Source organism: Poecilia reticulata, chromosome 5 (genome assembly GCF_904066995.2).
Source record: "Poecilia reticulata chromosome 5, P_reticulata-male-v2, whole genome shotgun sequence".
NCBI classification, from domain to species: domain Eukaryota; kingdom Metazoa; phylum Chordata; class Actinopteri; order Cyprinodontiformes; family Poeciliidae; genus Poecilia; species Poecilia reticulata.
This window is the reverse complement of record NC_088834.1, coordinates 19,828,723-19,855,435: the sequence shown is the minus strand read 5'-3', so window position 1 is coordinate 19,855,435 and position 26,713 is coordinate 19,828,723. Positions and strand designations below refer to the sequence as shown.

At 42.5% G+C, this 26,713-nt stretch overlaps 1 protein-coding gene across 2 annotated transcripts; it reads left to right on the top strand.

The window, feature by feature from the left end:
* Positions 1 to 102: 102 nt before the first annotated feature.
* On the top strand, positions 103 to 24,818 carry LOC103465330 (arf-GAP with GTPase, ANK repeat and PH domain-containing protein 1-like). 2 transcript variants are annotated; one of them, XM_008410022.3, is made up of 21 exons: positions 103 to 923; positions 1,339 to 2,581; positions 10,530 to 10,588; positions 10,701 to 10,788; positions 11,222 to 11,307; positions 11,396 to 11,537; positions 12,431 to 12,565; positions 12,653 to 12,774; positions 12,892 to 13,050; positions 14,430 to 14,513; positions 14,794 to 14,898; positions 14,982 to 15,129; positions 16,762 to 16,884; positions 16,969 to 17,106; positions 17,257 to 17,316; positions 17,893 to 18,044; positions 18,670 to 18,760; positions 20,022 to 20,244; positions 20,328 to 20,631; positions 22,018 to 22,319; positions 22,582 to 24,818. In XM_008410022.3, the coding sequence occupies exons 2-20, from the start codon at positions 1,414 to 1,416 to the stop codon at positions 22,300 to 22,302; spliced, it is 3,672 nt and encodes a 1,223-aa protein (XP_008408244.2). In that variant the 5' UTR covers positions 103 to 923; positions 1,339 to 1,413; the 3' UTR covers positions 22,303 to 22,319; positions 22,582 to 24,818. The 2 variants fall into 2 exon arrangements, with proteins under 2 accessions (XP_008408244.2, XP_008408242.2); XM_008410020.3 differs by having other exon boundaries at positions 22,018 to 24,818.
* Positions 24,819 to 26,713: the final 1,895 nt, after the last annotated feature.

Genomic DNA, 26,713 nt, shown 5'->3' with positions numbered 1-26,713 from the left:
CCTCATTATTCAGAGGAAAATTACTTTGTTTTTCAGAGTGGAGAGAGCAGAAGCTTCGCTCACAGAGAGAGCGGCGAGACAGAGCTAGAGACAGCAGATGCGCTGGCAGGAGTAGAGCTGAGGCGGTTCTTTTTTTTTCTCTCTCTCTCTCTTTTTCCTCTCTCTCTCTCTCCCTCCTGGCTCGTTTGTTGTAACGTTGCGGGATAAAATCAGATGAACGTGGGCAAGGACCACCATCACTGCTGCCGCCTCACAGCGAGCCCCCCTTCACTTCCAGCCTGATTGCCGGCGCTGCATCCTGGTTGTGCAGCAGGATAACGACGAGGTGGCGGAGAGCTGCAAGGCTCAGTGGCAGCAAGAAAAAAGAGGAGGGAGGAAGGAAAAAAAAAAAAAGGAGGAGGGGCCGGCTTTTGGTGAGCTAGTGGGCTTCCTCTGCCTCACAGACACATTTTATTGACTTGCTAATTGGATGAGGCTCTCGGAGGAGAGGATGCAGTGACCAAGAGGAGCCGCTCTACAGAGGAGGGATACAGGCGAAAAAAGAGAGCCCCGCTCGGGCTCCCCGAATCAGCCTACTTAATCTGCCCTTTTCTTCTCCTGCAGACATTACAACAGATGTTTGCAAGCATCTCTCAGTGACCCTTACGTCGGGCTTATAATTTTATGGATGACATTGTCGAACGGAGGCTCCTGTTGCCAGACGCTTCGTGACAAGTGAACCATTTCGCCTTTTTCTTTTTTCCTGCTCTTTTTTCACCATTTTTTAAATTTTTTTTATCTCAGGCTCATCTACTGGAGCTATTTTTATCAGCCTTCTTTAATATGCCATTTGATATGAACGGTAATCTGATGGCTGGATGAATTCTTCATAAGATCAAAGCTTCACGGAGATGTGAATGGATCTTCAGGAAGAGAAAATGAAGGTATGATGAGAGGAAAATTCAAGACATTCTGTACTGAAGTGGCTCTATTTCACCTAAATTAATTCAATATATTTAACCGGCTAAAGGTATTGCATTTTTTCAGGCTTTTTTTTTTTCTTTTGGGGGACTTTTTTTTTTTAATAGAAAATCAGATCTATAGAGGAAGGATTATGAATGAATCAGTGACAGGCAGCATAGTAACAGTGTGTACTGAAGAGGATTAATGAAGGCATTTAATAAAACAGTGTAGACTTGTTTAAGCACTGGGTCAGCACCTTGAATATATTCAGAAAGATTAGCAATTCAACTCATACACAGCCCTCTCAATCAGATTTCAAAACGAAAGTAGCGTTCCTGTCAAGTTCACCCAGTATCAGTGTGATCTCTCACGCCTCTTGTGTTTCCTCTGCCTCAGTCCTGCCATGACTGAGGTGTGCAGATGCTGTGAGGTCAGAGAGCAGGTGCCACCGTGCTCAGGTCTGCCGTCTCAATGAGCCAAGTCGGCAGCACGCAGAAACGCACCACCTACCTCATCTCCCTCACTCTGGTGAAGGTTGAGGCCGTGCCAGAGGATGCTGCAGGGAGCCAGACGGAGGGCCTTCCAGAGGGGGAAGGGAGCCCTAGGAAGAGGAAGAAGGAGGAGGAGGTAGAGGTGAAGGCAGAGGAGGACGAGAAGCAGGCTGTGAGAGATGTCCCTGAGAAAGAAGGATCTTTGTATGTGGAAGTGGAGCAAAGAGAAAAGACACAGGTGGAGGAGGAAGTGGAACAGGTGCACGGAAAGAATGAAAGCAGGGAGAAGCCCGAGAGGAGGGAGATGCACGTGCCCCAGAAAGACGTTGTACCAGTTGGCAAGAGCAAAGATGCTTTTGCACAACCACCTGTAAGGCAAATGGTCAAAGTGTACGGAGGGACAATGTCCGAGGGAAGCGTGCGCAGGGAGGGACCTCGCTCGGATGCCTTACGCCCCAAGACAGAGCTCTACCGGGAGCCTCCCATAATGTTCCTGAAGGGTGAAAACGGAGCGGACTTGAACAGCCGCTCGCGCTGCAGCCTCCCCTTCACTGTCCCGTCGCAGATCAGCCAACCTCCTCCGGTTGTGATGCGTTCGCATGCAGGAGGGAACTCCTCTTACTCCAGGGAGCTCAGAGAGACCAACACAAGCCTGTATCACCCGGGTAAAACTCTGGATCGAAGGGACAACCGCATCGGGGACCAGACCCCCTTAGTGGCAGCTACGACTCTGGGGCCTTACAGGGCGTCCTGGGCGGACAGCGACGGTAGAGGCACGCTCATCCGTCCCGGAGCCCCCATCAGCGGAGGCTTTTCGGGCGTGATGGCCCGGGAGAGCCCTCAGGGGGAGAGGTACAAGGCGGTTTCCGTGTCTTTACCCGCGCCCCCTGCCCCCGACGTTTGCAGGCCTCCAAGGAAAGGAACAAGTTGTACCCTTGACAATGTTGACCTGCACTCTTACTGTGAAGACCCAAGGAAGGCGAAGGAGAGCCAAGGAGGAACAATCCAGCGGGCTCCCCCGCCTCGCGATCGCAAGATGCTTAAGTTCATCAGTGGGATTTTTACCAAAAGTACAACGGGCTCACCAGGCGCCAACACCACACCTCCTCTCTATTCGGCTGTGGAGAGGGGTTCGAGTGAGGAGGAAGGTAAGGCGAGCTGCCTGCATGACTGGATCATTACCAGCACACTCTGCAGAGCTGAAAACATCATCATCTGCAGGAAAAGAGTATTTCTGAATCCCTTTCCTGTCTTAAGGTGAAACCAACAATGGCCAAAATTATTTCTGTCTGTTTAGAACAATATAAAATACTCACTTTTAAAGAGTATGCAAATTTAGTGTGAAGAAGCACCAACTCTGGCTGTTTTTAAAAGAATAGGTTAACTAGGCATGAGTTGGTGAATCCTATCGAGGTATACCCACATTTTAAAGTTACAGTTTCAAAAAATGCTTTTAAAATCATCTTAGATATACCAGAAAAAGAAAATGAGTGACTATTGTTTTCTCCAGCTTTATGCAGCCCAGAGCAGCAATGCACTGCCCCTCCCCCACCTGTTGCTGTGCACTACTGGTGAGCTAACTTAAAGAAGACTCCTACTGTTCCCTCCATTTTTAAAAGAGAAAGAAAGGACAGACAGTGATGGTGTAGAAAGAAAGCACCAACCATCTTTCTCTTATTAGGATTTAACTAAAACTAGAGTTGGCATACTTCAAATGACGTGTGTGTTAAGCAGCCATCTGCAGGCTAGCCGTCACTGATTAATCAGTGTTACTCCATAAACACAGGCAGGTAGAAACTTACCACTTTAGTTTTGCAGAGGTTTGTTTATTAAAATCAAAATAGCAATAATTAATTGTTTTAACATTATTGCAATCCTACAAAACTTGTTTTTGTGTGGAATTTATTTCAGATTAATGCAGTTTGATCAGTTTTCTTTCTTTTATGTTTGTGTGAATGCCATGGAAAATAAGTATTTTTAATGTTATGTCAGTAATCTCATATTAGCTCATGCTTTATGTTTGGACAAATATATAGCATATAAGCTGTAACTGAAAGCTTTACATGTGGAAATATGAAAGAACAGTAACACGAACGTGCAGCATAAACTGCCCTCGTTTCCCTCAAACGTTTCTACGTTTCCTCTCCGTCTTTGTGGCTTCATAGTAATTTCACTGGAAATGCAATCAGATCCAAAGTCAGATGTGATGAAACAAAGCTGTGCTGATATCGAACGCTGAAACAATTCAGTGTTGCTCCATTAAGAGCTGAGAGATTCGTATCAGTTTGAGATTTATGTTTTTTAACACATTTTTCCTTCTTCTTTCTTCTAACATTCAAATATCTTTCCAACATGTCACAATGGTAGACAGTCTTATTAATTCATTTATTTCTAAACTAGCTCGTTGCATCATAAAAATGTTGTGTAAGAGTAAAAATATCCTCACTTTCCAGCTGTTCTAATTCATTGATGTGGTTTTCTCTTTATGATTATTATATTAGACATTTTCCGTAGCCTATCAAAAGAAACAAAGTGAATATAGCCTTTAGATTATTTTGGCTCTGTCTCACATTTGTATGGTTTTTGAAGATGCACGGCTTTAACTAGATAATTAAACATCTCATATAAACAGTACGTGTATGTGCCACAGCTAAGGAACCAACAAATGTTTCACTCATGATATAGCAATAAACTGATAGCATTCGTTAAAGTATTGCTTTATTATGCAGATACTTTGTCTGTGCTGATGAAGATTAACTCACCTCGGCATGATGGATGCTTGAAGCCTCTGTCACAGCAGATAAAATGCCTTTTAATTAATCTGTCAGTTTTGGGGAACCTGTTTGTGATTGTGTTTAAAACATCAAACTTTAAGCCCAAGTTGGTTGGGCAATTATGCAGAAAGAACAAAAGCACAACATCGCAGGAAAAAGTAATTTATTCTTGCCTGATGCATTAACAGTCTGCATCAGGCAGTATTATTTATTCGTTTTACAAAAAATAAGTCACATATTAATAGGAACTGAAGTTTTGAATGAAAATGGCCATAAGGAAGAAACATCTTTGATAATATACTCCCTCTCTTAAAAAGTAAATTTACTAAAACCTGAGCAACTGCACATCAACAATTCACAGTTTCATCTGCAGCAGGGGCCAGCTGCCTTTTTCATCCAAAGGGCCACTTTTGCTCCAGTCACTACAAAATAAAATTTGTTTGGAGCTACAACAAAGATAGATTTTAATTTTTTTTATTTCAAAAGCTAAGGAACTTAAACTAAAATTAATTTATTTTATTTGTCAAATTTGAGAACAAAACAAATCATCTAACTTTTACAATAGAAAAAAAAACCTAATTTGTCGAGTTCAGCAGAGATCAACCAAGTGAGCCTTTTTCACAAATATGGAAAATTAATAAATATAAATCAAAACATTTAAAGATTAAAAAAATAATTATCTTTGTACCATTGATGTCCTTCTGTTGTTATATTCTATGCAGATATTACATAAAGTTCTACATAAAAAAGGCTAAAACCACCGTTTACATTTAAAACATTTATTATTTGGATTTGTTTGAGCCTCAGTGCAGCCAAACATCGCAAACTCCTGATAAACATGACAGAACTGGATCTGCTTTACTTCCTCATCTTTGTTACCACAATCAGAGTTTTCTTAGATACACCGAGACAATAAACGACGTGACAGACGTTTGGAAAATTTCTGAGACATCAGTAGAAGTTGATACTAAAATAATTCAGTCTTCATTTGCCTCTGGGTTTTACAAAGAAAACCTGTCTAATTATCAACTTTATCTCCTTTGACTTTTTTTGCGAGTACTTTCACTATTTTTGCCCCATTCTGCTGAATTACACAATTATTACTCAAACAGACACGGTTCGTGATGAATTAACGGCTTAATAAAGCAGACGAAACGATGCCACTGGTTCGGACCTAAAATGCATTCGTCACAACAATATCTTAATTTTCCACTGTTACACCGAAATGACCTGAGACAAAAGAGTACGGGATTTGAGTGAGCTCTGGATATAATTTGTCGGGGGTAAGTGGGACATGAATAATTAAGGTTGGGGATACACAGAGCAGTGTTCATGGCAGGGCGAAGGGAGTGGGAACCTGCCACTTCCTGCTCTGTGCGTGGGGTTAATCAGCCTTCAAATGGAGCCTATTCATTTGTCAGAGGCATGTTGTGTTTAAATGTAAGTAAAGCGGTTGTCAGCAGCACGGTCACGACGAGCCTGGCTCCACAGGATAAACACCCAGGCGTTTCTCTCAGACGACAGAGAAACGCCGACAATCTAATTTGTTCTCAGAAAATATTGGTGGAAGAAACGCGCCGTCCACACAGGTGGACATCGTGTCTGAGTGCCTCTCACTCAAATCGCTGTCTCCATGAGAGACCGCTCATTGTATGGATACCCAGACTGGAGGCTTCTGGAAAACGGAGTTACCATGGCAACAGCAAGCAATGAGAGATGCTGCTCGGTCTGTGCCGTGACGCTCTCGACGGGGGCGATCTAGGCGTGGGGATCGCCCAAAGATGGAGAGAGAGCGTGAGGGTGATGGGAGGAGGGAGGGGGGGCACTGGGTTGGTTAAAGTTAGACTCTGGCTCCCCGCGGAGCCGGGCTGACGCCGCCACTCCGCCCAGAACATTGTGACCCGACAGTTTTCTCAGTGTGACTACGCACGCTGTATCTGTGTCATTGGCTCTGCTGGTACAGAGTTTGCAAGAATGCACATCTGGAAGCAGTTTCTCAGTGTAGAGCAGGATATGTTTGTGTTTCAGAGCTGCAGCCTCTCATCTGCAGGTAGACAATGTTCATTATGGATCCGTCTGAGGATTTCAGTCGCTTACCAAGGCGTCTTTTCCCCAAGCTCGGTTTGAAACACTTCAGATATCCCCAACACATGTGTGCAGCAGAAACCTGTTCAGAAAGCTTCCCTGATATACAATTCCTTTGCAAAAGTATTAAAGCTGCAGTTTGTAACTTTTATTAAAAGTGTGGGTTTTTTTTGTTTTGTTTTTTACAAGTTTGATAAAACATGTAAACATGCAGTATAATATAAGATGGATAATCTGTAAAAGAAAAAAAAATGCTCCTCCACTTCTTTCCTGAGCTACTACTGCCATAAATGTATCTCTCCCGGTCAGAAACAACCAATCAAGAGTCGGGGGAGGATCTTAGGACCTTAGCGCTGCCAATCAATCATGTGTGGCGGAAAAACAATTTACAATTATTTTATTTATTTTTTAAATGTCCTTTATTTAACCAGGTGAAACCCCATTGAGATCTAGATCTAATTTTCAAGAGGGACCATACTGTAAATCTTCTACTGCACCACCAGCCCAAAGGTTCTCTGTTGCACAGGTTTGTGATGATCTGAGCTTTGCAACATGACTCATAATGCTGCTAAGGGACAGACATGGTCAGCAGGAATACAGAGGCAGTAATACTGTGGTGTTTATTAGGTGGTCAGGTGATAATAGCATCTCCACAGTGTGTCGAGGAAATATTGTTCACCCCGTTAAACCAGCAGAAGCACGTGAATGTACACCCCATGTATTTTGGTGAACTTGTATGAATTGTAGCTTCAGTTTCTTCCTCTTCGCTGGCAGAAACGGCGCCGTGTTGCGCTCTTCTGCTGCTGTGGGTCATCAGATCCAGCTGTGTGTGCTACGCTATCAGATACACAGATATATCTTCTTACACCACAGAAATACAAAGCGGGTAATCAATTGCATGAAGATAGAATTAGAAACATTGAAAAACATTTTCCTAAGGAAGTCATAAAATCTACACCAGAACACAAAAACCTAAGAATAGCATCAGATTTAGGAGATCTTGGAAAAGTTAAATGGATCTGAACAGCTTTGAAGTTTGCAGAAGAGAAAAGTTAAACAAATGAATTGATGTAGAAACAAGCAGCTATAAAAGTAACTAAGGAAGAGAGAGTTTAATCAATGTCTGGGTGAGATCCAAACCTAAGAAATTTTGCTGTTTCAAGTATTGATTCCCCCCTTTTTGATACCAGCCAGTCAGTTGTGTGCACCAGCCATTACAGAAGAGCTTTCCTTCACCACCGAAAGATTTTTGGGGGGAGAATGGCCTCTGATCTAATTTTTAATTTTAATAAAAGGGTCGCAGTAAACAGGAAAAGCGCTACGATAAATCCCCAACTCACTACTTTTCTCAGATCACTATTAAAACCCAGTAATAGGATCCTCCTTGATGCATTAGACAGTAAACCTGTCCAGGGTGTCCCTCACCTCCTGCACTTTGACCTCTGAAGACAAGTGAGTTTAATGGATAGTTGTAGTTTGACACAGCAGCAGCTTCCCTAAGCTGGATGCACAACAAAACAGGCAAATTATTTTTATCGCAAAGTAGACGCCAATAATCTCACACTTGTTGATTCGGAGGACACAAAGCATATCAGTTCAGTTCAGTTCAACTATCAGACTGTCTAATATTTTGATTAAATAACAATAAAAACAAGCAGCAGAGCACTAGAATGTTTCCACATGGTTTTCTCATCTTATGCGGTTCCAACCAAACACAAGAATCATTTACTACGAGCCGTTGACGTCCCGTGTTAAGTGTGGGTTATGAGGACGTTTTTCACGTAAAGGCTCTGAAGAGCTGGCAGATGAAATAGCCTCGTTCCCGTTGAGGCACATTTCTGCCTCCTCTCAATAAAGTTGCACAGAAAAAGTCAAATCCCTCCAGCGATACTTCAAAACTCAAAAAGACATTTGATCCAAAAACAGAGCTGCGGCTTTTCTGTAAAAGAAACAGCACTATTAGAGCAAATCTTTGTATCCTGTATAATGTAGTGTTTTCTTTCAGAGAATAAATCTACTAATTCACAAACGGCATAATGCGATCTACTGATGTAGCACACGATATAGTAAACAAAAGATGCTAGGCTTTAATTAGAGATTATCAAAGTGTGTTTGCTGAACAAGCAGCTGTATAATATTTTGTGTTCTTTTTATTTTTCAGAAATCAGTTTTTATTCTGTTAATAGCAGAACATCAAGCGCAACGCCGCAGACTGTATCGACTAAATGAAACTAAATTCAGTACGACCCCCTCGGCTGACTGATTCCTTTTGCTTTCAAGCTTTAAGGATGAATAAAAAGAGTAAAGCCCTTATTGTTGTAGACGGGTAATTATGACTGCACTCAGAAGTAAAACCCAGTGAAGACAAGCAGATATCCCGAATGCTCTCCTCCTGACAGAGACTTCAACCTGACTGACTTTACGGCTGGATCAGAGATAAAGGCGCTTCATTCTCTGAATCCTGCTGGTGAGATTTGACCTCTCCGACCCTTCTTGCTGCTGCCGACAGCGGACAGGCGGTCAGGAGGATTGGCAGGAGTTGTCCACAAACTCTGGGATCAGTTTACAAAACATTCCTACCATTTTTTCTGCTGCTTACAGTAGATGCTTCCTCTGAAATAAACCCAACAAACTCCTGTCGCCTTTTTGTTTGGCAGGTTTGTTATAACTAAATACGTTTTTTTTTTTCATTTTTGTTTTGTTTGAAATGTGTCCGCATGAAACACAGCCGCGAAATCCTGCTCTTGCAATCGCCATAAATCAGGAACGGCGAGATGAAACTGATTCAACCTGACAGGATCGCCACACTAATTTGACTCTGTGGATCAAAGGTAATCTGACTACATCAAGCGCATTTCAGACGCCAGGGAGGTCATTATGGTGGTAATTAATTGAGGTCCTCCACACATTTAAGGCTAGAAGACAAACACATTCCGCCGTGAGCGTGGAGTGAAGAACAGTGGAGCTCTGGAGGAATGGATCTTTATTTAATCAAGAGTGTACGTCCAGAGTTTAACAGTAGGATTTCTTGTTTTCACTCCGAGGTTTTGATCAGGCATTCTCTTTGTACTCTTGACGTCTGGTTTTCCCCCGAGGCGAGACATGGCATGGAGGTGGAGGCAGCGCCTTCAGATGGAGGCTATTAAGCTCAGCCGTCTGGGGGTTCGATTCCTTACGTTTTCCTCCGTGTCTCCTCTTTCTGCCTGTTCCCTGTGTAGCAAATAAATACTAAATCCTATAGAGAAACACAAGAAAGTCGGAGTTCCTCGTGTGGTTGTCCGTTCTGTCCTATAAGTTTAAACTTAATTTTTTTATTTTTCTGTAAATAAATCTAAAATAACCATCTAAACTACATGTGTCAAACTTGAGGCCTGTGGGCCAAATCCAGCCCGCCGTAGCTTTTTATGTGGCCCTCTAGATTCTAGACTAAATATTATATGTGCTTAAACATCATGTTATCAATCAAATCAATCCAGTTTTTATCTGTTTGCTACCAAATTGTATCAATCAGTCCCTCATGTTTCTTGCAAATTATCGTGGAAATTCACGCAAAATCAACAAATCCACGTACTTTTTTCGTTGCTCTTGTACAGTTTGTTGCAGATTTTTCTCAGAAATTGTAAAAAAAAACTTTACTTGTGCTAAACAGCTGCCTCAGTCTTAATTGATGTCAGATTATAGTCCATGATCTTTACAGCATGGACTATGCAAAAAGTCGCATTTACCATCACAAATAAGTGCAAATATTGCAAATATTTCCGAATTGGTACCACATGCACTTTGATTTTTATTGCAAAAAAATGTAAAAATTCTGGAGGGACTGAAAAGATGTTCAATATTATCTAATTTTAAGAGTCTATTAGTATGTTTAACGGGTTTCATCAACACATTCTGGCACAAAAGGCCCTTTAAGAGCATTTATGATCTGGATTTGGTCCAAATGACAGCGAACTTGACACCCCTGATCTAAACATTTAGTACAGCTGTTTCACATTACTAATGTTTCACTCTGCTGGTCGTTGTAACTAGAACTGTGGGAGCAGGTAGCGGCACCAAACTAAACTTTGACCTCTGAACAAATTCAGCACTTTGTCGTCTAACGCTGTCAGTTCTTCTGCTCACGTTCTGCATCTTGTAACATACTGAGTGACATATTTAATTGGCAGTGCTGTGCTTCATTTGCACATGATAACTCTGCGTTTTCCACTGTTTTATTGACGTCAATCTCTGTCTTCAGTCGTTTGCACCAGCAGCCAAGAATGGACCATGAGTCAAGCTGTTCAAGAGCTTCATCTGGTAAGCTTCAGGCCGCCGGGTAGCTTTTGCGAACCTCTCCGTCGGACTCGATGCTGGATTGATTTTCATCTGTGTGTGTGTGCGCGTGTGTGTGTGTGTGTGTGTGCTGCAGGGTGTGTTGGGGGGACTGTGCAGCGGGAAGTCCGCCCTCGTCCACAGACACCTGACAGGAAGTTACCAGCCGGAGGAGAACGCAGAGGGTCGGTTTTCCTCAAACGCTGATGCTTCAGTGTGTTTTAGTTGGACTTTATGTAACATAGCAATGTAAAGTGATGCAGATATTATTAAATGGAGTTAAAATTATACACGGAAAGAGCAACTTGCACTTGTTATCAGGCCTTGTTAGTTTGAAACAAAGAAATGCTACACAACAAATTGTCACCTAAAGTCACCTCAGATTCATAGTTTCATTCATAAAATTTTTTACAAACCTTGTGTCATTTCTCCTTCCCCTGTCACAACTATAAAAGATTAAGTCCCATCAAAATATGTTGAACTTCATGGTTATAATATGAAAAAAATACATACAGTATTAATACTTTTGTAAAGCAATGTACACTAATTTTACTACTTATATCCAGTGGAAAAGGATGATGAAAAGAGGTAATGAATAAAGTCTGTGCTGCTGCCCAGGGCGGCAGTTCATTAAGGACGTCCTGGTGGACGGACAGAGTCACCTGCTGATAATCAGAGAGGAGACGGAGCCTCCTGGGCCTCAGGTATGCTGCAGACTGACCCAACCTGCTGCAACAACGCAAACATGTTCTGGTACACTGATTTCTGCTCGTCTTCCTTCTCATCTCTTAGTTTGCGAGCTGGGTGGACGCCGTCATTTTGGTCTTCAGCTTGGAAAACGAGGCCAGCTTTCAGGAAGTTTACAAATTCTACCACCAGCTTTCTCTGCATCGACCCATCACTGAGATACCTTTTGTAGTCGTCGGTACTCAAGGTGAGGCTCTCCTGTTCCACGTCTGTTCAAGATGGATACAAACAAACAAACAAAAAAGAGATAGCTTTTATAATTTGAGAGGATCTGAGACTTAAAAAAACAAAAAGTCAGAGCTAAACAAATTGAATGTTGACTTTGTCTTTGCGGAATAATCTGTCTATAGAAACCAAAGAGAGTAGACACATTTTTACTTTTAAGAAAATAAAGAAATATTGGTAACACTTTATTTGAAGGAGTGTGCATAAGACTGACATGACACTGTCATAAACATGACATAACACCTGTCATGAACATAAAGGAGTCTTTATGAATGTTATGACTGTTGTCATGAAGTGTCATTCGGTAAATAAAGACACTTTTAATGCAAAGTTGCTCTAAAGGTTGCATTGAAAGACCATTAAAAATGCCACCTTTGCATGATTTTGTAAATTATGATAATTTAATGCAAATTTGGCATTTTTAATGGACTTTCAATGCAACTTTTAGAGCAACTTTACATTAAAAGTATAATTATTTACCGAATGACACTTCATGACAACTGTCATGAACATTCATAAAGACTTCTTTATGTTCATGACAGATGTTATGTCATGTTTATGAGCACCCCTTCAAATAAAGTGTTACCGAAATATTTTCTGCTGCACCTGAATTTCCCCTTCGCAGGACAATAAATGTTCTACCCGTCTGTATGGACGGTTGATTGATGCTTAGTTACTGATGGTGCAGCGAATGACTTTAGAGAGAAAGGATTGACTATGTACGATTATTTTTCTTCCAGCTACTCCAAACTTTTGTTTATATGAACATCTCACATGTTCGTTTTAAGCTGTAATTACATAAAATATATATATTAAAAAAAAGATGAGTCAATGCTTGCTGTGTGCCTTTTCCAGATAAGATCAGCAGCACGAACCCCAGGGTGATTGACGACGCCAAGGCGAGACAGCTGTGTTCAGACGTGCGGCGCTGCACCTACTATGAAACCTGCTCGACTTACGGCCTCAACGTGAACAGAGTCTTCAACGATGGTGTGTAAACCTGGATGAGGTTTTTTTTCTGTTTTTAGAGTTAGATTTAAGCTTCTTTTTCTTTTTTTTTTCTTTTTCATTCGACAGCTGCTCAGAAGATCATGGCAGCCAAGAAGCAAGCCGCTTTACTGGCTTCCTGTAAATCTCTTCCCAACTCTCCCAGTCACTCTGGAGGCTCCACTCCGGTGTCTGGTGTCTTTCCAGGACAGGTAAAAAAAACACATGTCACCTCCTGCATGTTATGCTCTCGGTGAGGATTTATCAGATATTGAAGGAGCAGCCGGATTGAACTCCTCCACTCTGCTCCTTCTCTCTCCTCTCCGTAGGCCAGCAACGGCGGCCAGAGCAGCGACTACTCCTCGTCGCTTCCCTCCACTCCTGTGATCAGCCATAAAGAGATCGCCAGAACGCTGAGGGGGGAGAAAGGCGACTGTGGCGTGCCTGGGTCGGTCCGCAGTGTCCGCAAGCGCACACCCAGATTTGTGGTGAGTGGGGTTTTTATTTTTGTTCTTTTTTCCCCCCGACATAAATCAGAATAGCTCTGCAAAGTTGATTTGTTTCAGCCGTTGGTGTTAAAATGCTATTATGTAGATTTATTACACCCATATTCTTTTTTTTTTTTTTTTACAGTTTTACTACTGTAAATTTTGATGATTATAACTTACAACTAAATGAATGTCCAATATTCTGTTTCACTGACAGTTAGAATATCAAACCAGACTGATAAAAAAAGTCTCACCCCGTTTGGCTGAATTCAGTGGAACGAGACTCTTCAGAAATGTCTGTGAGATCTGTGATGGGTTTCTTGAACAGTCTCAAGTCACACAGTGAGGTCACTTCCTGTCCTTTGACTTGGCCCAGGACTTTCTATTTTCCAATTCGAAGCCAGTTCTTTGTGGATTTATGTGTTTTGGGTCGTTATCAGGTTGCAATGTGCAATTATGCATCAGTTTAATTTTTTTTAGCAGATGGATTCATATTTTCCCTTAAGAAACACTCTTTGACACGCAGCAGGATTCCTACATTGCGGTGTTGCAGCAAAGCATTCCCGAGTCATGACAGTTCCACCGCCGTGCTTCACAGTTGGTATTCAGTACTTTTCTCGAGTTGGTGTATTTATTTTTCACCAAGAATGTTTTCTGTTCTTCTGTACTTGAGCTTATCTGTCCAAAGAGCAGCATCACAGAAGTATCGGTTCCCATTTATGATCACTCTCTCAGAAACATAATGTGCAGAATGATGACTCTCTTACAATCAGGCTCAAGTTGCAGCATTTTCTTTTTCACTAATGATCTTCCCTTCATGTGTAACTGATGTGAAACATCAGGGTGAGATTTAGCTCAAGCGGGTGCCGTTTATTTGTTAGTTATTTTTTCCCCATATGGCTATAGACCTTTATTTACTCTGTTTTTATTATTTAGTCATGGTACTTACATTTCTGTCAGACGTTTTCATTATTTAAATGCTTTTCCTTGACTGTGTGCATCTTTTAGGGTCTGGGTGTAAATCTGAGCTTATAAATATGACCCTGTGTATCTGCAATAAACTCAAAGTGGTTCATTGAGTCTTGTCTTGAACCGCAGTTAAAGCTCCAGCTTGCACCATAAGTCCATGCTGACAAAGAACAACCTAAAAATCTTTAAGGGACAATATTAATACGGCGTGTAAACGGCTGGTCAGAACTGCAGCTGTAGAAACAAATCAAAAGCACAGAAGATTTGCTGCTGCCTCGGTTCAGTGCCAGCCTCTCCAGCCGTCAGAAGCTCTCCAGCAGACGTATTTCACTCGTTTATTGAATAATAGTCCCGACTAATGACTCCTTTCCTGCCACTGATGCAGCCTTTCCCTCCTTCCTCGCACGCAGGGACGGAGAGGCAGCGACTCAAACAGACGGAGTGCAGACTTTAAGGGCGACTTTGGCAGCGGGCGATTCATCCCCATCAAACAGGTAGGACACGGGTTTTGTGTGCGACACAGGAGCAGATAAGATGTATCTGATGACCCTCAGCTGAGGACAAGGCACCAGCGGTCGCCTCAGATCGTTGTGAAAGCCGGTTTCATCATGTTGAGTCACGACACGCCCCGCAATCTCCCATGCCGGCGTGAGGAATGGACGGTGGGTGTTGCTGGCGCCCAGCGAGTCTTCGTGGCACCAAAACGTGTGAAGCAAGCGCAGCAGACAGTAGGATTACATTCCCCTCCTTCAGTCTTCTTCTTATCGCCATCAGGGCATCTTGCTGAAGCGCAGCGGGAGCTCACTCAACAAAGAGTGGAAGAAGAAATATGTCACTCTGTCCAACGACGGCATCCTCTCCTACCACTCCAGCGTCAACGTGAGTGCGCGTGTTCTATCGCGGCCCTGCAAATCGCTTCGCTGGTGTCGGAGAGACCGAGAGTCTGGTGTTTGCTTTGGCAGGAGTACATGCTGAACGCTCCGGGGAAAGAGATGGACCTGCTTCGGGTGACCGTCAAGGTGCCGGGGAAGCGCCCCCCTCGTGCTGTGCCTGCGTGTGGACCCCCTGCTGGGCTCAACGGGCGGGTTAAGGATGTGCTGGGAACTGAGGGTAAAGACCTGCTTTGTCTACCTGCAGGAGGAACGTAGGAAGTGCACGCACCATGTCTTATTTTCTAACCGCATGAAAACAAACGTCTTGCAGCAGGATTGAAACGATTAATCAAGTTAATTGTGATTAATCAGTCATAGAAATAAGAAGTCATCAACTCATTTAGCAGTCAATTAAACGCTACCTGGAGTGTTCAGGCTGTAAAAGTGGCCATTTGCTGAAAGAGCAACACAGTCGGAGCAGGAATCAAGTCAAAGCTGTACAAAAAACACATTTTGCTTTTAAAATAAAAAATATTATTTGTCTGTAAACATGTTCGACTCAGAAATCCTCAAGTGACATTTTTAGCTTTGCCTGGTTCAATTTATGTAAAAAAAGAAAAAAAAGCACCTTTTGTTTCCAATTACTAATTTAAATAAAAAATAAACACATTAGTAGACAGCATTTTGTAGCTGCTACAAACGATCAAGTGTCCGCTAAAGGAATGCTAAGATTGCATAGCAGACAGTAACATTTTTATGTGACTTAATTATTTTCTTATTTGCAACCTTTAATGTATTTATAATATTGTGTAAAAAAAAAGACTTACAGTAAGTGCTTAAATGGAAAAGTATTTCTTTTTGTCACATTAATCTATTTATTTTCAGAATGATCTATAGAATAATTGATTACTAAAGTAACTGTTAGTTGCAGCCCTAATATGCAGGCGTTGACACACACACACACACACACCCACACACACACACACACACACACACACACACACACACACACACACACACACACACACACACACACACACACACACACACTTTCAGCAATTTGCAGCTCTCTTCCCACCAGTCTATATTAGGTCTGAACATCTACTAAAATGTATTGCTCCTGCTGTGTTTAGACCGTTGTTCTCTGTTGGATGCAGCCTCTGATATTAAAGAAGCCTCCCCCATAAACTCCACTTCATCAAAAATCAACCAGCTGGTTGAATCTTTGACAGAGTTTTGTGTCACTAAAGAACAATCATCTCCAACACATATCAAAACTATAGTTGGCATGAATAAAGTGGGTCGGCATCAAACTTCTAGAACGATCCCAACCTCAACCCTATTGAAAATTTATGCGGTACGCTCAGAAGCAGAGTTCGTGCAGAGCGAACATCCACTCCAAACGAGCTCCACCATTTCTGAGAAAAGGCATTCAGACAGAATCATGCAGCCAGAATAATCCAGCATGCATGCATGCATACCTTTTAAACTGCTTGATTTATGACTCTGCTTTGCAGAGTTGCTGCGTTACTTAAGGTTATTGTCTCGGCGCTTGACCCAGTTTCTTCAAAGCAGCTTCTGCTGTCAGCCTGATGTTTTGATGTTTCGCTCTATGAACGCAAAGCAAGCTCAAATCGTCCCTCTGCCATCATTTTGATAGATAAAGCATGCTGCTTTGCAGAAACCCTTGTTGCTGTATGTAGTTAAATTGCATAGAAAATAACAGGCTAATTAATGCTTCTGAATTTCCCTTTTTGTCAATAACAAACTGACAGAGAAAGCATTAAAACCCCACACAGCTTAGTACGAACACATTTATACTACAGAGGCGTATCATATTTATATGTAGGGTAATTTGTTAATTGTGTAGTGAATACGAGTGGCCTCATGCAAGTGGAGGAGGTGGAAGGACTGGGAGGCGCTCTATTCCTGAGGAGCAACATCGGCGTCCAGCGCTGCCCGTCCACGCTGTCCAACCACGCCCAAGGCGTTGGTGAGCTCACCAGAAGACCTTTTTTGCAGGACATTTTGTCTTAAAGCGGCGCCTGACGTCCCGTTTCTGCTCTCTTGTGGCCAGACTCTGCAGTTGAGGGAGTCTCCAGCTCCTCCTCCACCAAAGACGTCGGCTCGGCCTCCCCGCTGACCGACAGGAAGAAGCACCGCAGAAAGAAGAGCATGAATCAGAAAGGAGACGCAGCCGTGGGACAAGCCGACGGTACAGGAAAGCGTCTAATGACGTTTTTGCGAGCATTATTTATACTCTAACGCCTCTTTACTCTCACTGTTTTGTCAGGACATGTAATTAAATATGCATTCATAAATTCTAAGAGTTCTTGGCTTTCACTTTGTTGTTTGCTTTCTGCAGCTAAACGGAAAATGTGGAAGCTGAAAAGCTTTGGGAGCTCAAGAAACGTAAGCAAGACAGGTAATGATCGACTAGCCAGCAACATGTTTCTAAAAATATTTAATTTATCTGAATTCTGTTAATGAGTGACTAAATTACTCGCCAGTGTTTAGTTGCTTCTCCTCATGTGAATGTTTGAGTATGGATATTTAACCAGATGGTCTAATATTCTGGATAAAAGGGACTTGTTTATTCCTAACTTTGGAACATTATAAATACTTGACAGTGTTAGTGTTGGTGCACTACGAACATCGGCTGTCTCTCATTTTTTCATCTGCTATAACAGCTAAAGGGTAAAAATATCTCAGATTTTCTTCCCTTGGTTGATTTTTATTTAGCTCAGTCTATCTTCTCGTCAACTCCAAACGTCTTCCTCACTGAAAAAAAACAAAACAGTCAGCTCCACCGTGTTTCACTTTGGGGATATGTTACGGTTATTCTTTTATCCTCCACACATAATGTTTTGCACGTAGCCAAAAAGTCATTTCGGTTTTTACGTCGAGGGGAAATTGGCTCCATCAGATTTCATTTTGAGATTTCGGAGGAGAAGGATAAACTCCACTATATGAACTCAAAAGTTGCCTGTGTCTGACTCAGAGGAGGACAACTTTGACTTCCTGGTTGTGTCGAGCACTGGTCAGACGTGGCACTTTGAGGCCCAGAGTGTGGAGGAGAGGGACTCCTGGGTCCAAGCCATCGAGAGCCAGATCCTGGCCAGCCTGCAGCTGTGTGAGAGCAGCAAGAACAAGGCAAGCAGCTCATATATGACATGAATATCACCATACAGAGGGCTGATGAAACCTTTATTTGACATGCAGAGAAAACTATGGCAGAATACATGCGTGGTAGAGGACCGAGTGTGTGATTAGGTAGTTTGACATGATAGGAAAGCATCTCTAAAGAACATATACATTTAGAAAAATCAATCGATCTTTATGTATTTAGTACTTTTTATTTCTAGAAAAATCTGCCAGTTTATGGCAGAAACCAAAGAGTCTCCCTCCACCTCCTGAACACCCACACACATTAAAGCAGCAATCCACATACACTCACACACGTATAAATGGCTCTGGAAACCAAGGAAACACTCCCTTAACCACAACTTTCTGTATTGAAGAATACTGAGATGTAATATACCACATGACAAAAGATAAATAGAAAGATAAGGAGTTATAGTAAAATTAATGAGGATCTCAAAGTAACAGAACAAAAAGCTTGGAAGGTAAATAACAGCAAATCATAATGACCTGAAGGAAGCAAACTAATATTTCAGACTATGAACATATAAAGCCAATAAAACTATGAACAATCTCAAACCAAAGAGGCGTGCTGATTGTTACTTTCTCCTCACTGTTTGCTCTTTGTTTCCTGCAGGATCGCAAGAACAGCCAAAGTGAAGCCGTGGCGCTGCAGGCCATCCGCAACGCTAAAGGGAACAACTTCTGCGTCGACTGTGACGCGCCAAGTTAGTAATAATCGCTCCTTTTCTGCTTTTCCCTTTAAAGCCACAGCCGACCATGAGCCTCTTATTTTTTTCGGGAAGGAATAAATCGTTTGTAAAGGAAGCGAACGATTTACTTCTACATACCAAAAGTTAACAGAAAGCTCCAAATACTTATATTCTTTTACTTCAGTGGTGCCAAGATTTAAGTGTGGGTTTGAAGTGGACGTCACGACTGCGAACAGATGGGAACGCCTTTGGGTCACAACACGGCCCTGTGTGAATTTCCTGTATAGATGCGATGAAGGATATATTTTGAAAACTTTGTGACACAAAGTTTGAAATTATGATCCAAATGAGGCTCAGTTCAGACTTACAGAGCCTTCAGGTTTGCTGATGTGGAGTGTATTTGTTCAACCCAGATGGGTCTCATTGTGACGATGTTAATCCACCCTGACTAAACCCCCGTATGGGTTTCCCAGATGTAGCAATAAGATATCATGTGCTTTATAGCGTAACTTTGATCTGTAACTATGAGCTTAACATTCGAAACCAAAAAACAACCGAGCAAGTGAACGCATCACAAGTATTCAACGCAGTTCTTTTTCCATCCATCCATTTTCTTGCACCCTTTTTCCCTCAGTGGGGTCGGGAGGGTTGCTGGTGCCCATCTCCAGCCAACGTTTCGGGCGAGAGGCGGGGTACACCCTGGACAGGTCGCCAGTCTGTCGCAGGGCAACACAGAGACACACAGGACACACAACCATGCACACACACACTCACACCTAGGGGCAATTTGGAGAGGCCAATTAACCTGACAGTCATGTTTTTGGACTGTGGGAGGAAACCGGAGTACGCAGTTCTTTTTATTTTATAAAATCCTTTTTCATGCTTTAAAAAGACTTTTTTCCCCACCTTGTTGCTCTGTTCCTCTTGTATCAAGGCCAGCTGATGAATCCTGCTGACGTGATCTGACTTCAGTTCTTATACAGTCATTAAAAAGACCCAATTTAACAAAAGAAAAAGAAATTCACACATTATTTCTGATAATGAGCCAAATCTGTTGTGTTTGTTATGAAAGAAGCACTGAACTGATTAAAATCTAATTTATGAGAAGGATGCAAAAGAAAAGAAAATGTAAGCACAACTTCTCCGGTTTCTCTCCGTCTTTATAGTTTACTCCTGTATGAAATATTCATGCGTCGCTCAAACACTACCGCTTCAAATCTTTACTTCAGTTTCAGCTGGAGTTTGACTCGCTGTCTGTGTCTCGTCCCTGCTGAAGATCCGACGTGGGCCAGCCTGAACCTGGGCGCTCTCATTTGCATCGAGTGCTCTGGGATCCACAGGAACCTGGGGACCCACTTGTCCCGGGTCCGCTCGCTGGCCCTCGACGACCTGCCCAGAGAGCTCACCCTGGTCCTCAGCGCCATCGGCAACCACATGGTCAACAGCATCTGGGAGGCGCGCACGATGGGGCACCGGAAGCCGGCGCCCGACGCTACACGGTAAACCAACGACTGCTTGAATATTTGCTAAATATTTCTACCAACTAATCTCTTTCTCCTGTTTTTTTTTTCCTTCTTCTCAGAGAAGAGCGGGAGTCATGGATCCGAGCCAAGTATGAGCAGAAACTGTTTGTGGCGCCGTTGCCTCCTCCCACACCCAGCGAGGGCCCAGACATCAGCATGTCGGGCCGCCTTCTGTTGGCAGTGATGGAGCGCAATCTGCCCAAGCTGCTGCTTCTCTTGGCCCACTGCACTAAGGAGGACATCAACGCCCCGCCCTTCCTGTCGCTCCCCTCCAGGTCGCTGCTCGCGCTCCGCCTGCCTGGCTCTGCCCTGCATGCTGCTTGTCAGCAGGCTGATGTGGTGATGACGCAGCTTCTGGTCTGGGTGTGTTACACTTTCCTCTCTAGTTGTCCTGCTGTTATTTTGACAAGTCTGACTTAAAATACCGGCAAAAAGTATTCATACGCCTATGAACCGCATTAAAAACATAAATGTGAAATTTATTTATCTCTCTTTTATGATGAACTAACACATATTTGTGAAGTGAAAGTAAATTGATATGTTTTTTTAATGTTTTTACAGATAAAGATCAGAAAGCGTTCAATACCTTTTAGCTTTAGTTAAGCCTGAAAGGTTTTTTTTTTAGGGTGTATCTCTACTTGATTTGCACATATCGAGACTGAAATTCAAGCCCATTTTTATAAAATCTTGTAACAGATTCTCAGTTGGCGATAGGCCTCAAATTTAAAGGGGACCTATTATGCAAAAGTCGCATTTTGCAAATTTTTTTATGCTTCCACTTGGATCTCGACTGCTTCTAAAAACAACCCAAGTGTTTGAATAAAACGCCCAGCCATTTCCTGGTAATAACTTAATGTTTTTTGGTGTCTGGAGAATGAGTCATTTCAAAAACCTCCCAATTGTTAAGTCACAATCGACGGACACTGATGTTACCTAGCAACCCAAGCAGAGAAATTACTTGCTGCATTCTTGCTGGTTGTGCAGGAAGCCGTACGTCTTCTTTTCAAAGACGTACAGTACGGCTGTATAATTGCGCGTCTGTTTGCAGAGATTTTCAGGAAAATGTTGAGTTGGGGGCGTCGTCAGCTGCAGCTTATTTGGATTTAAAGTGACAAAAGGCCCTAAAACAGTTTGTTCTGAGAGGAGCTCAAAATAGGCAAAATCTCATTATCCAAGAATGATTTTGTGCAAAAACTATAATGACCATCTTTTGCATAGCCCATATATCCTAACCTGTTCCAACGAAGCATAATAGCTCATCTTTAACTAGACTGCTCACATAAATATTTGAATTAAAACTTTTAATTTTAGCTTTCTCTGTGAATTTTGGGTCCTTGTTCTGCTGAAAGCCGAATCTCTCCAGCCTGAAGTTTGTTGCAGCTTCTGAGAGGTTTTCTTAAAGTATATCTGGTTATTTTCCTCCATTCATCTTCCCGTCAACTCTGCACAGATTCTCCATCCCCGCTACAGAAAAGCACTCCATAGCAAAACAAAAAGAAAAAAAAATAGTTTTTATTGAGTTTTATTTAAAGTTGTAAGAATAAAGGGTGTAAACACAGATGCGCACGGCATCAGACTTTCACATGTAAATAATTTTGACAATACATTTTCCCTTTACTTTGCAATGACTTTGTGTTGATCTGTCGCATAGAATCAGAGATTTCAGAGACGCCAGTATTTCCGTAAGGCCGTGTTGGTCAGACATAAGCCGCCCCACTTTAACCTACTGTCTCCGTTTGCGCCCCGCAGTACGGCTGCGACGTGCGGCATCGGGACGCTCAGGGTCAGACGGCGCTGGCTCTGGCTCAGGGCGCCAGCGGCCAGGAGTGCATCGACGTCCTGCTGCAGCACGGCTGCCCCAGCGAGCCGGCCCCCGCCCTCGGCGCCACGGTCGGCTTTGCGTCGGCCGTGACGTCCAGCTTCCCCGCCGCCATGACGCCGAGCCTGACGGTTGCCACAACGATCAGAATCACGCAGAAGAGCAGCGGCGGCAGCAACCTGGGCTACAGCACGTCCAGAAGAGCCGTGTCGTAACTGCAGCGCGTTTCAAAGTGAGTGTGTGAATGTGTTGCCGATTTGCCGTCATAGCGAGTCCTGTCCATTCACACGGACATGCTGACAGATCCCGTCTCACCTGGAGTCAGGTGAGACGCTCGGAGGTGTGTGTGTGTGTGTGTGTGTGCGTGTGCGTGTGCGTGTGCGTGTGTGTGTGTGTGTGTTTCAGGGATGAAAACTGGAGAACACACTGTGCTGGACTGATTTTTATTTGTTCTCTCTTCCCTTCTGTTTTTGGCCACATGTCTGTGCATTCAGATGTAAGTAGAATGTACCGACCTGTTTACCAGAGTCTCACCTGACCACGCAGTCAGTACTCGACTTTGTTCTCCACTCGGCTATGAATGGAAACCCGCCTGCAGGCCTCAAACAGCTTCTCTGAGCAGCTGAAGCCCAGAAGTAAAAGAACTGCAATAAGTTTTACTAATCTAAAGAGTGGGATGTATCGAGCTCGTAGCATAAAAGATTATGGCTATTATTAATTTTGACAGTGAATGTGAGTTTTAGATTCATCAGAGCTTGTCATTAAGTGCATAAATTATGTTACGTGTAAGTTGATGTGAAATATGTTAGTGGCTGGATAAAGGGGAATAAAACAGCTGTATAGAAATGTGTTGATAAAATACTACGAATTTAAAAGTGTTTAATTTCCAGTTTATTACTGTATGATTTGTACAGTTGTTTCTGTGTATAAAACATAAAGGGTTACTCATTGCTGTTCAGAGATTAACTGTACAGAGTTTTCGTTCAGTTTTAGTTTCCTGCTTAACTCAGATTTTTTATGTTTTGTCTGTTACTGGAGTGTCTGATGTGAAACACTGTACATACCGCAGTAGCTCATTGTTCAAGTGAGTATTAAGAGACATGCGCAGTGCTGTGAAAAGGTTTTCTTCCTCTTATAGATTTGTTCTGTTATTTATTTATTTTTGTCACACTTAAATGTTTCACATCATCAAACTAATTTCCTTTTCAAACTAACTGGATATGAGTTTTTCACATCGTTGTGGAGAAGGTTTGCCCTCTCTTGTGTGGCAGAATCATTTTTAGTTCAGCCACACTGGAGGTTTTCCAAGCAAATGATTTGGATTTAGGTCCAGACTTTGACTAGGGCACTCCAAAAAGGAAACTTTTGAGTCATTCAGAGGAGACGTTGCTGGTGTGCTGGGGATTATTGTTCAGCTGCATGACCAAAATGTTTTTAGCTTAAAGTGAAAGACTGATGGCCCGACGTTCTTCTTTTATGGTAGACAGAAACCTTTATTTATCCTTCAACTACAGCAAATTATCCAGATCCTGAAGCAGAAAAGCAGCCCAAACCATCACACTACCACCACCACCGCGTTTGTTTGTAGGTGTAATATTCTTTTTCTGAAATGTTGACAGTGTCATTCCAGCTGTAACTGGACCTTCAGACAGTTCCACCTTCGTCCCACCAAATGTTTTCCCAAGATTATTTGGGAACGTTTAGGATGTTTTTGACAAATATCATTTATGTTCTTTTGGGATAGCAGTGAGTTTCTCTTTGTCCATTGTCCAGCCTCTTTTGAATCAGTTTTTATGTATTTCTTTGTTAGCGTCTGGATGAATCCTCTATGGCGTACCGTTGGTAGGTTACAATGACGATTCATCGCCTTCCTGTTTTCTCCATTTGCGGATAATGGCTCCCACTGTGGTCCACTGAAGTCATAGATGATAGATTGATAGATGTCGGTGATGCGTTTCTTTTTGAAATCTTTTCACCTCCTTCCTGTTGTCAGGCGGGTCATTTTGAACTGATTTGCGTTTTCCACGAGCTTCTGCAGCGAAGTGAGGCCGGTGAAGTTCAGCTCAGCTTTCCAAAGAGTGCGGTTTGGGTACCTTTTCTTTCCCCTCACGTGAAATAATAATTTGAAAACAGTTTAGTTCTATTTACTCAAGTTATCTTTGCCTTTGTCTGTGGAAAATTTTAAGTGTGACTAAAAAGCAAAAACAGAAGAAATCTGTGAAGATGCAAATACTTTTTCCCATCACTTTACATAAATAGGTTAAAATGACTTGATTTTTGACTGAATGTAGATAAACACTAATGCTGACGTGTTTTTTTTTTTTTTAGAGGATTAAATTTTCAACTAATTCCTGATGTGACGACAAGAAATTAAAGGTAAACTTTAAAATATTAAGAGCTTACAAATGTACAAAACAAGGCCTTCAAGTGAAGCTTCTAAGTGACTGAAAACAGACACACAACAGAGGAAACAAATCTATATTATTATATAATTATCAACTCTGATGCAGTACTGGGAGTACTTTCGATGTGACCAAAAGCTGACCTTTTCTGTAATGTACACTGTTCTCTTTTCACGTTTTTTTGTTGTTGTTTTTTTACCCATTTAATAAATCAGAAGTATTCATTATCGATAAGGTCGCTCTCTGATGCTGTGCTGTTTTTGTAAGTTTCATGTGTTCAGATTTTATTGACATTTTCTGCCACTAAATAAACTGAACTCACACTTCAACGGTTGGGAGGACAGGACATTTGTATTACATGGACTCATTCCTTCATTAATTCATGTTCCAGCAACGTTTGAACACGTCCTGGAGACGCACTGAGTCTCTGCTGGCCGCCGACCTACTTCTTTCTAGGTCGCAGCCATCTGTCCAAAGTATTCACACCCCTTCAACAAACCTCGGTGTATTTCATCTGATGTAACACAAAACCAGCGCTTACGTGTGACGTGGAAGGAAAAGGATGCATCCGTCATCTGAACCTGCTTATCCTGGAAGCTGCTGGTCCAGTGCAATTGAAAAGGATGCACACCGGTCCCTGAACGTCAGTATTTTGTAGAACTGCATTTCAGTGTACAAGCCGTGTTGTTTTGGGTCATTGTCTCCAGTCTCAAGTCTTTCTGCTGCGTCTTACAGGTTTTTCTCCAGGATCATCCTAACTTTACCCTCAATCGCCTTGTCATCAAATCTGATAAGCTTCCTTACACCCCCACACCATGACACTCCCACCACCATGTTTCTGGTGGTGGCAGTGTTTTTGGATTTTGGGTTTTTTATTTGCTATCTGCGGTTGCCTTAGATGTTCGTTCTTTGATTGCATCAGTTGGTTCTGTTTTACTCTTAGTTTAGTTACCGTATTTTCCGCACTACAAGGCGCACCTAAAAACCTTCAATTTCCTCAAAAGCCGACAGTGCGCCTTATAATCCGGTGCGCCTTATATTATGGACCAACATTGAGCCACAACAGGTCTAGCAACTACGGTAAGCAGCCGCTGACTTCATTTTCGCCGTAGAAGAAGAAGCGCGCGGTGCATGCTGGGATAGTTGTCAGAACGCTGGTTTGTAATCTATTAATAAAGTTTGACTGACCTATCTACCTACCGACCGTCTAGAATCAGGTCGTCTGCAGGTCATGTAGCACCACATTCTCCATGAACATGCTGTGCGCGAACGGAGAACGGTGACCATCGTCCGGCCACGCCTCAGCCCAGTCACGGAAGACTCTCCTCGCTGACCGGAGTCGGACTGTTTTGTTGACATTCCCTGTAGTGCAGCTCCATCTAGTGGATGCATAACGTAACTCCAGCCTCTACTATAGCGTCTATTCTATGCGCCTTACAATGCGGTGCGCCTTATATATGAAAAAAGTTTTAAAATAAGCCGTTCATTGAAGGTGCGCCTTATAATCCGGTGCGCCTTATAGTGCGGAAAATATGGTAGATTATGTTTATTACTTATAATAGCTTTTGTCACAGCTAGATTTGGCTAGATTGTTTTTTCTGCTCTCCTCTGCCATTTCTCTCTCTGTTTCTCTCCTCACCTTGCCCTCTGCTCTCCTCTCACACCTGCACCTTGTTTTCCAGTTACCACTGGTCCATTGTCCCAGCATTTAAAACTCCCAGTATTTTACCACCTCTCCTTTGGTCACTCCTTGCTGGATCCTCCTGTTATATCCTGTTTAACTCCATAAACTAGTTTCTGTTTGTTCCTGCTCTGTGTGTCATCCTGCTAGTTTGTAAGTTCTTGTTTTATTATTATTTTAAACAAATATTTAACTGCGATTGATGAGTCTATATTTTCCTCTGCAAGTTTAGTTAATATTCTGAAAAACACTCCAGTATTTAGACTGTAATAGCCAATCACCTTCGGGTTTTACACCAACATGCATTAATGTTTATCATGATGCAGGGTGTTTAACTCTTTAACCAACCTGTGTGCAGCCACCATTACTTTAAATTTACTCAAGTTCTGCACAATTGAGTAAACACAACCAAAAATCTTGACTTTAAGCTTCATTTCTTAAACTTCAAGCGGAAATGCCTTTCCTTACATCTGATGGATAAATGAGACGGATGATGGAGGTGTGGGCATAAAACAGCTGGTTTGTTCTGAGCTTCTTTTTGGT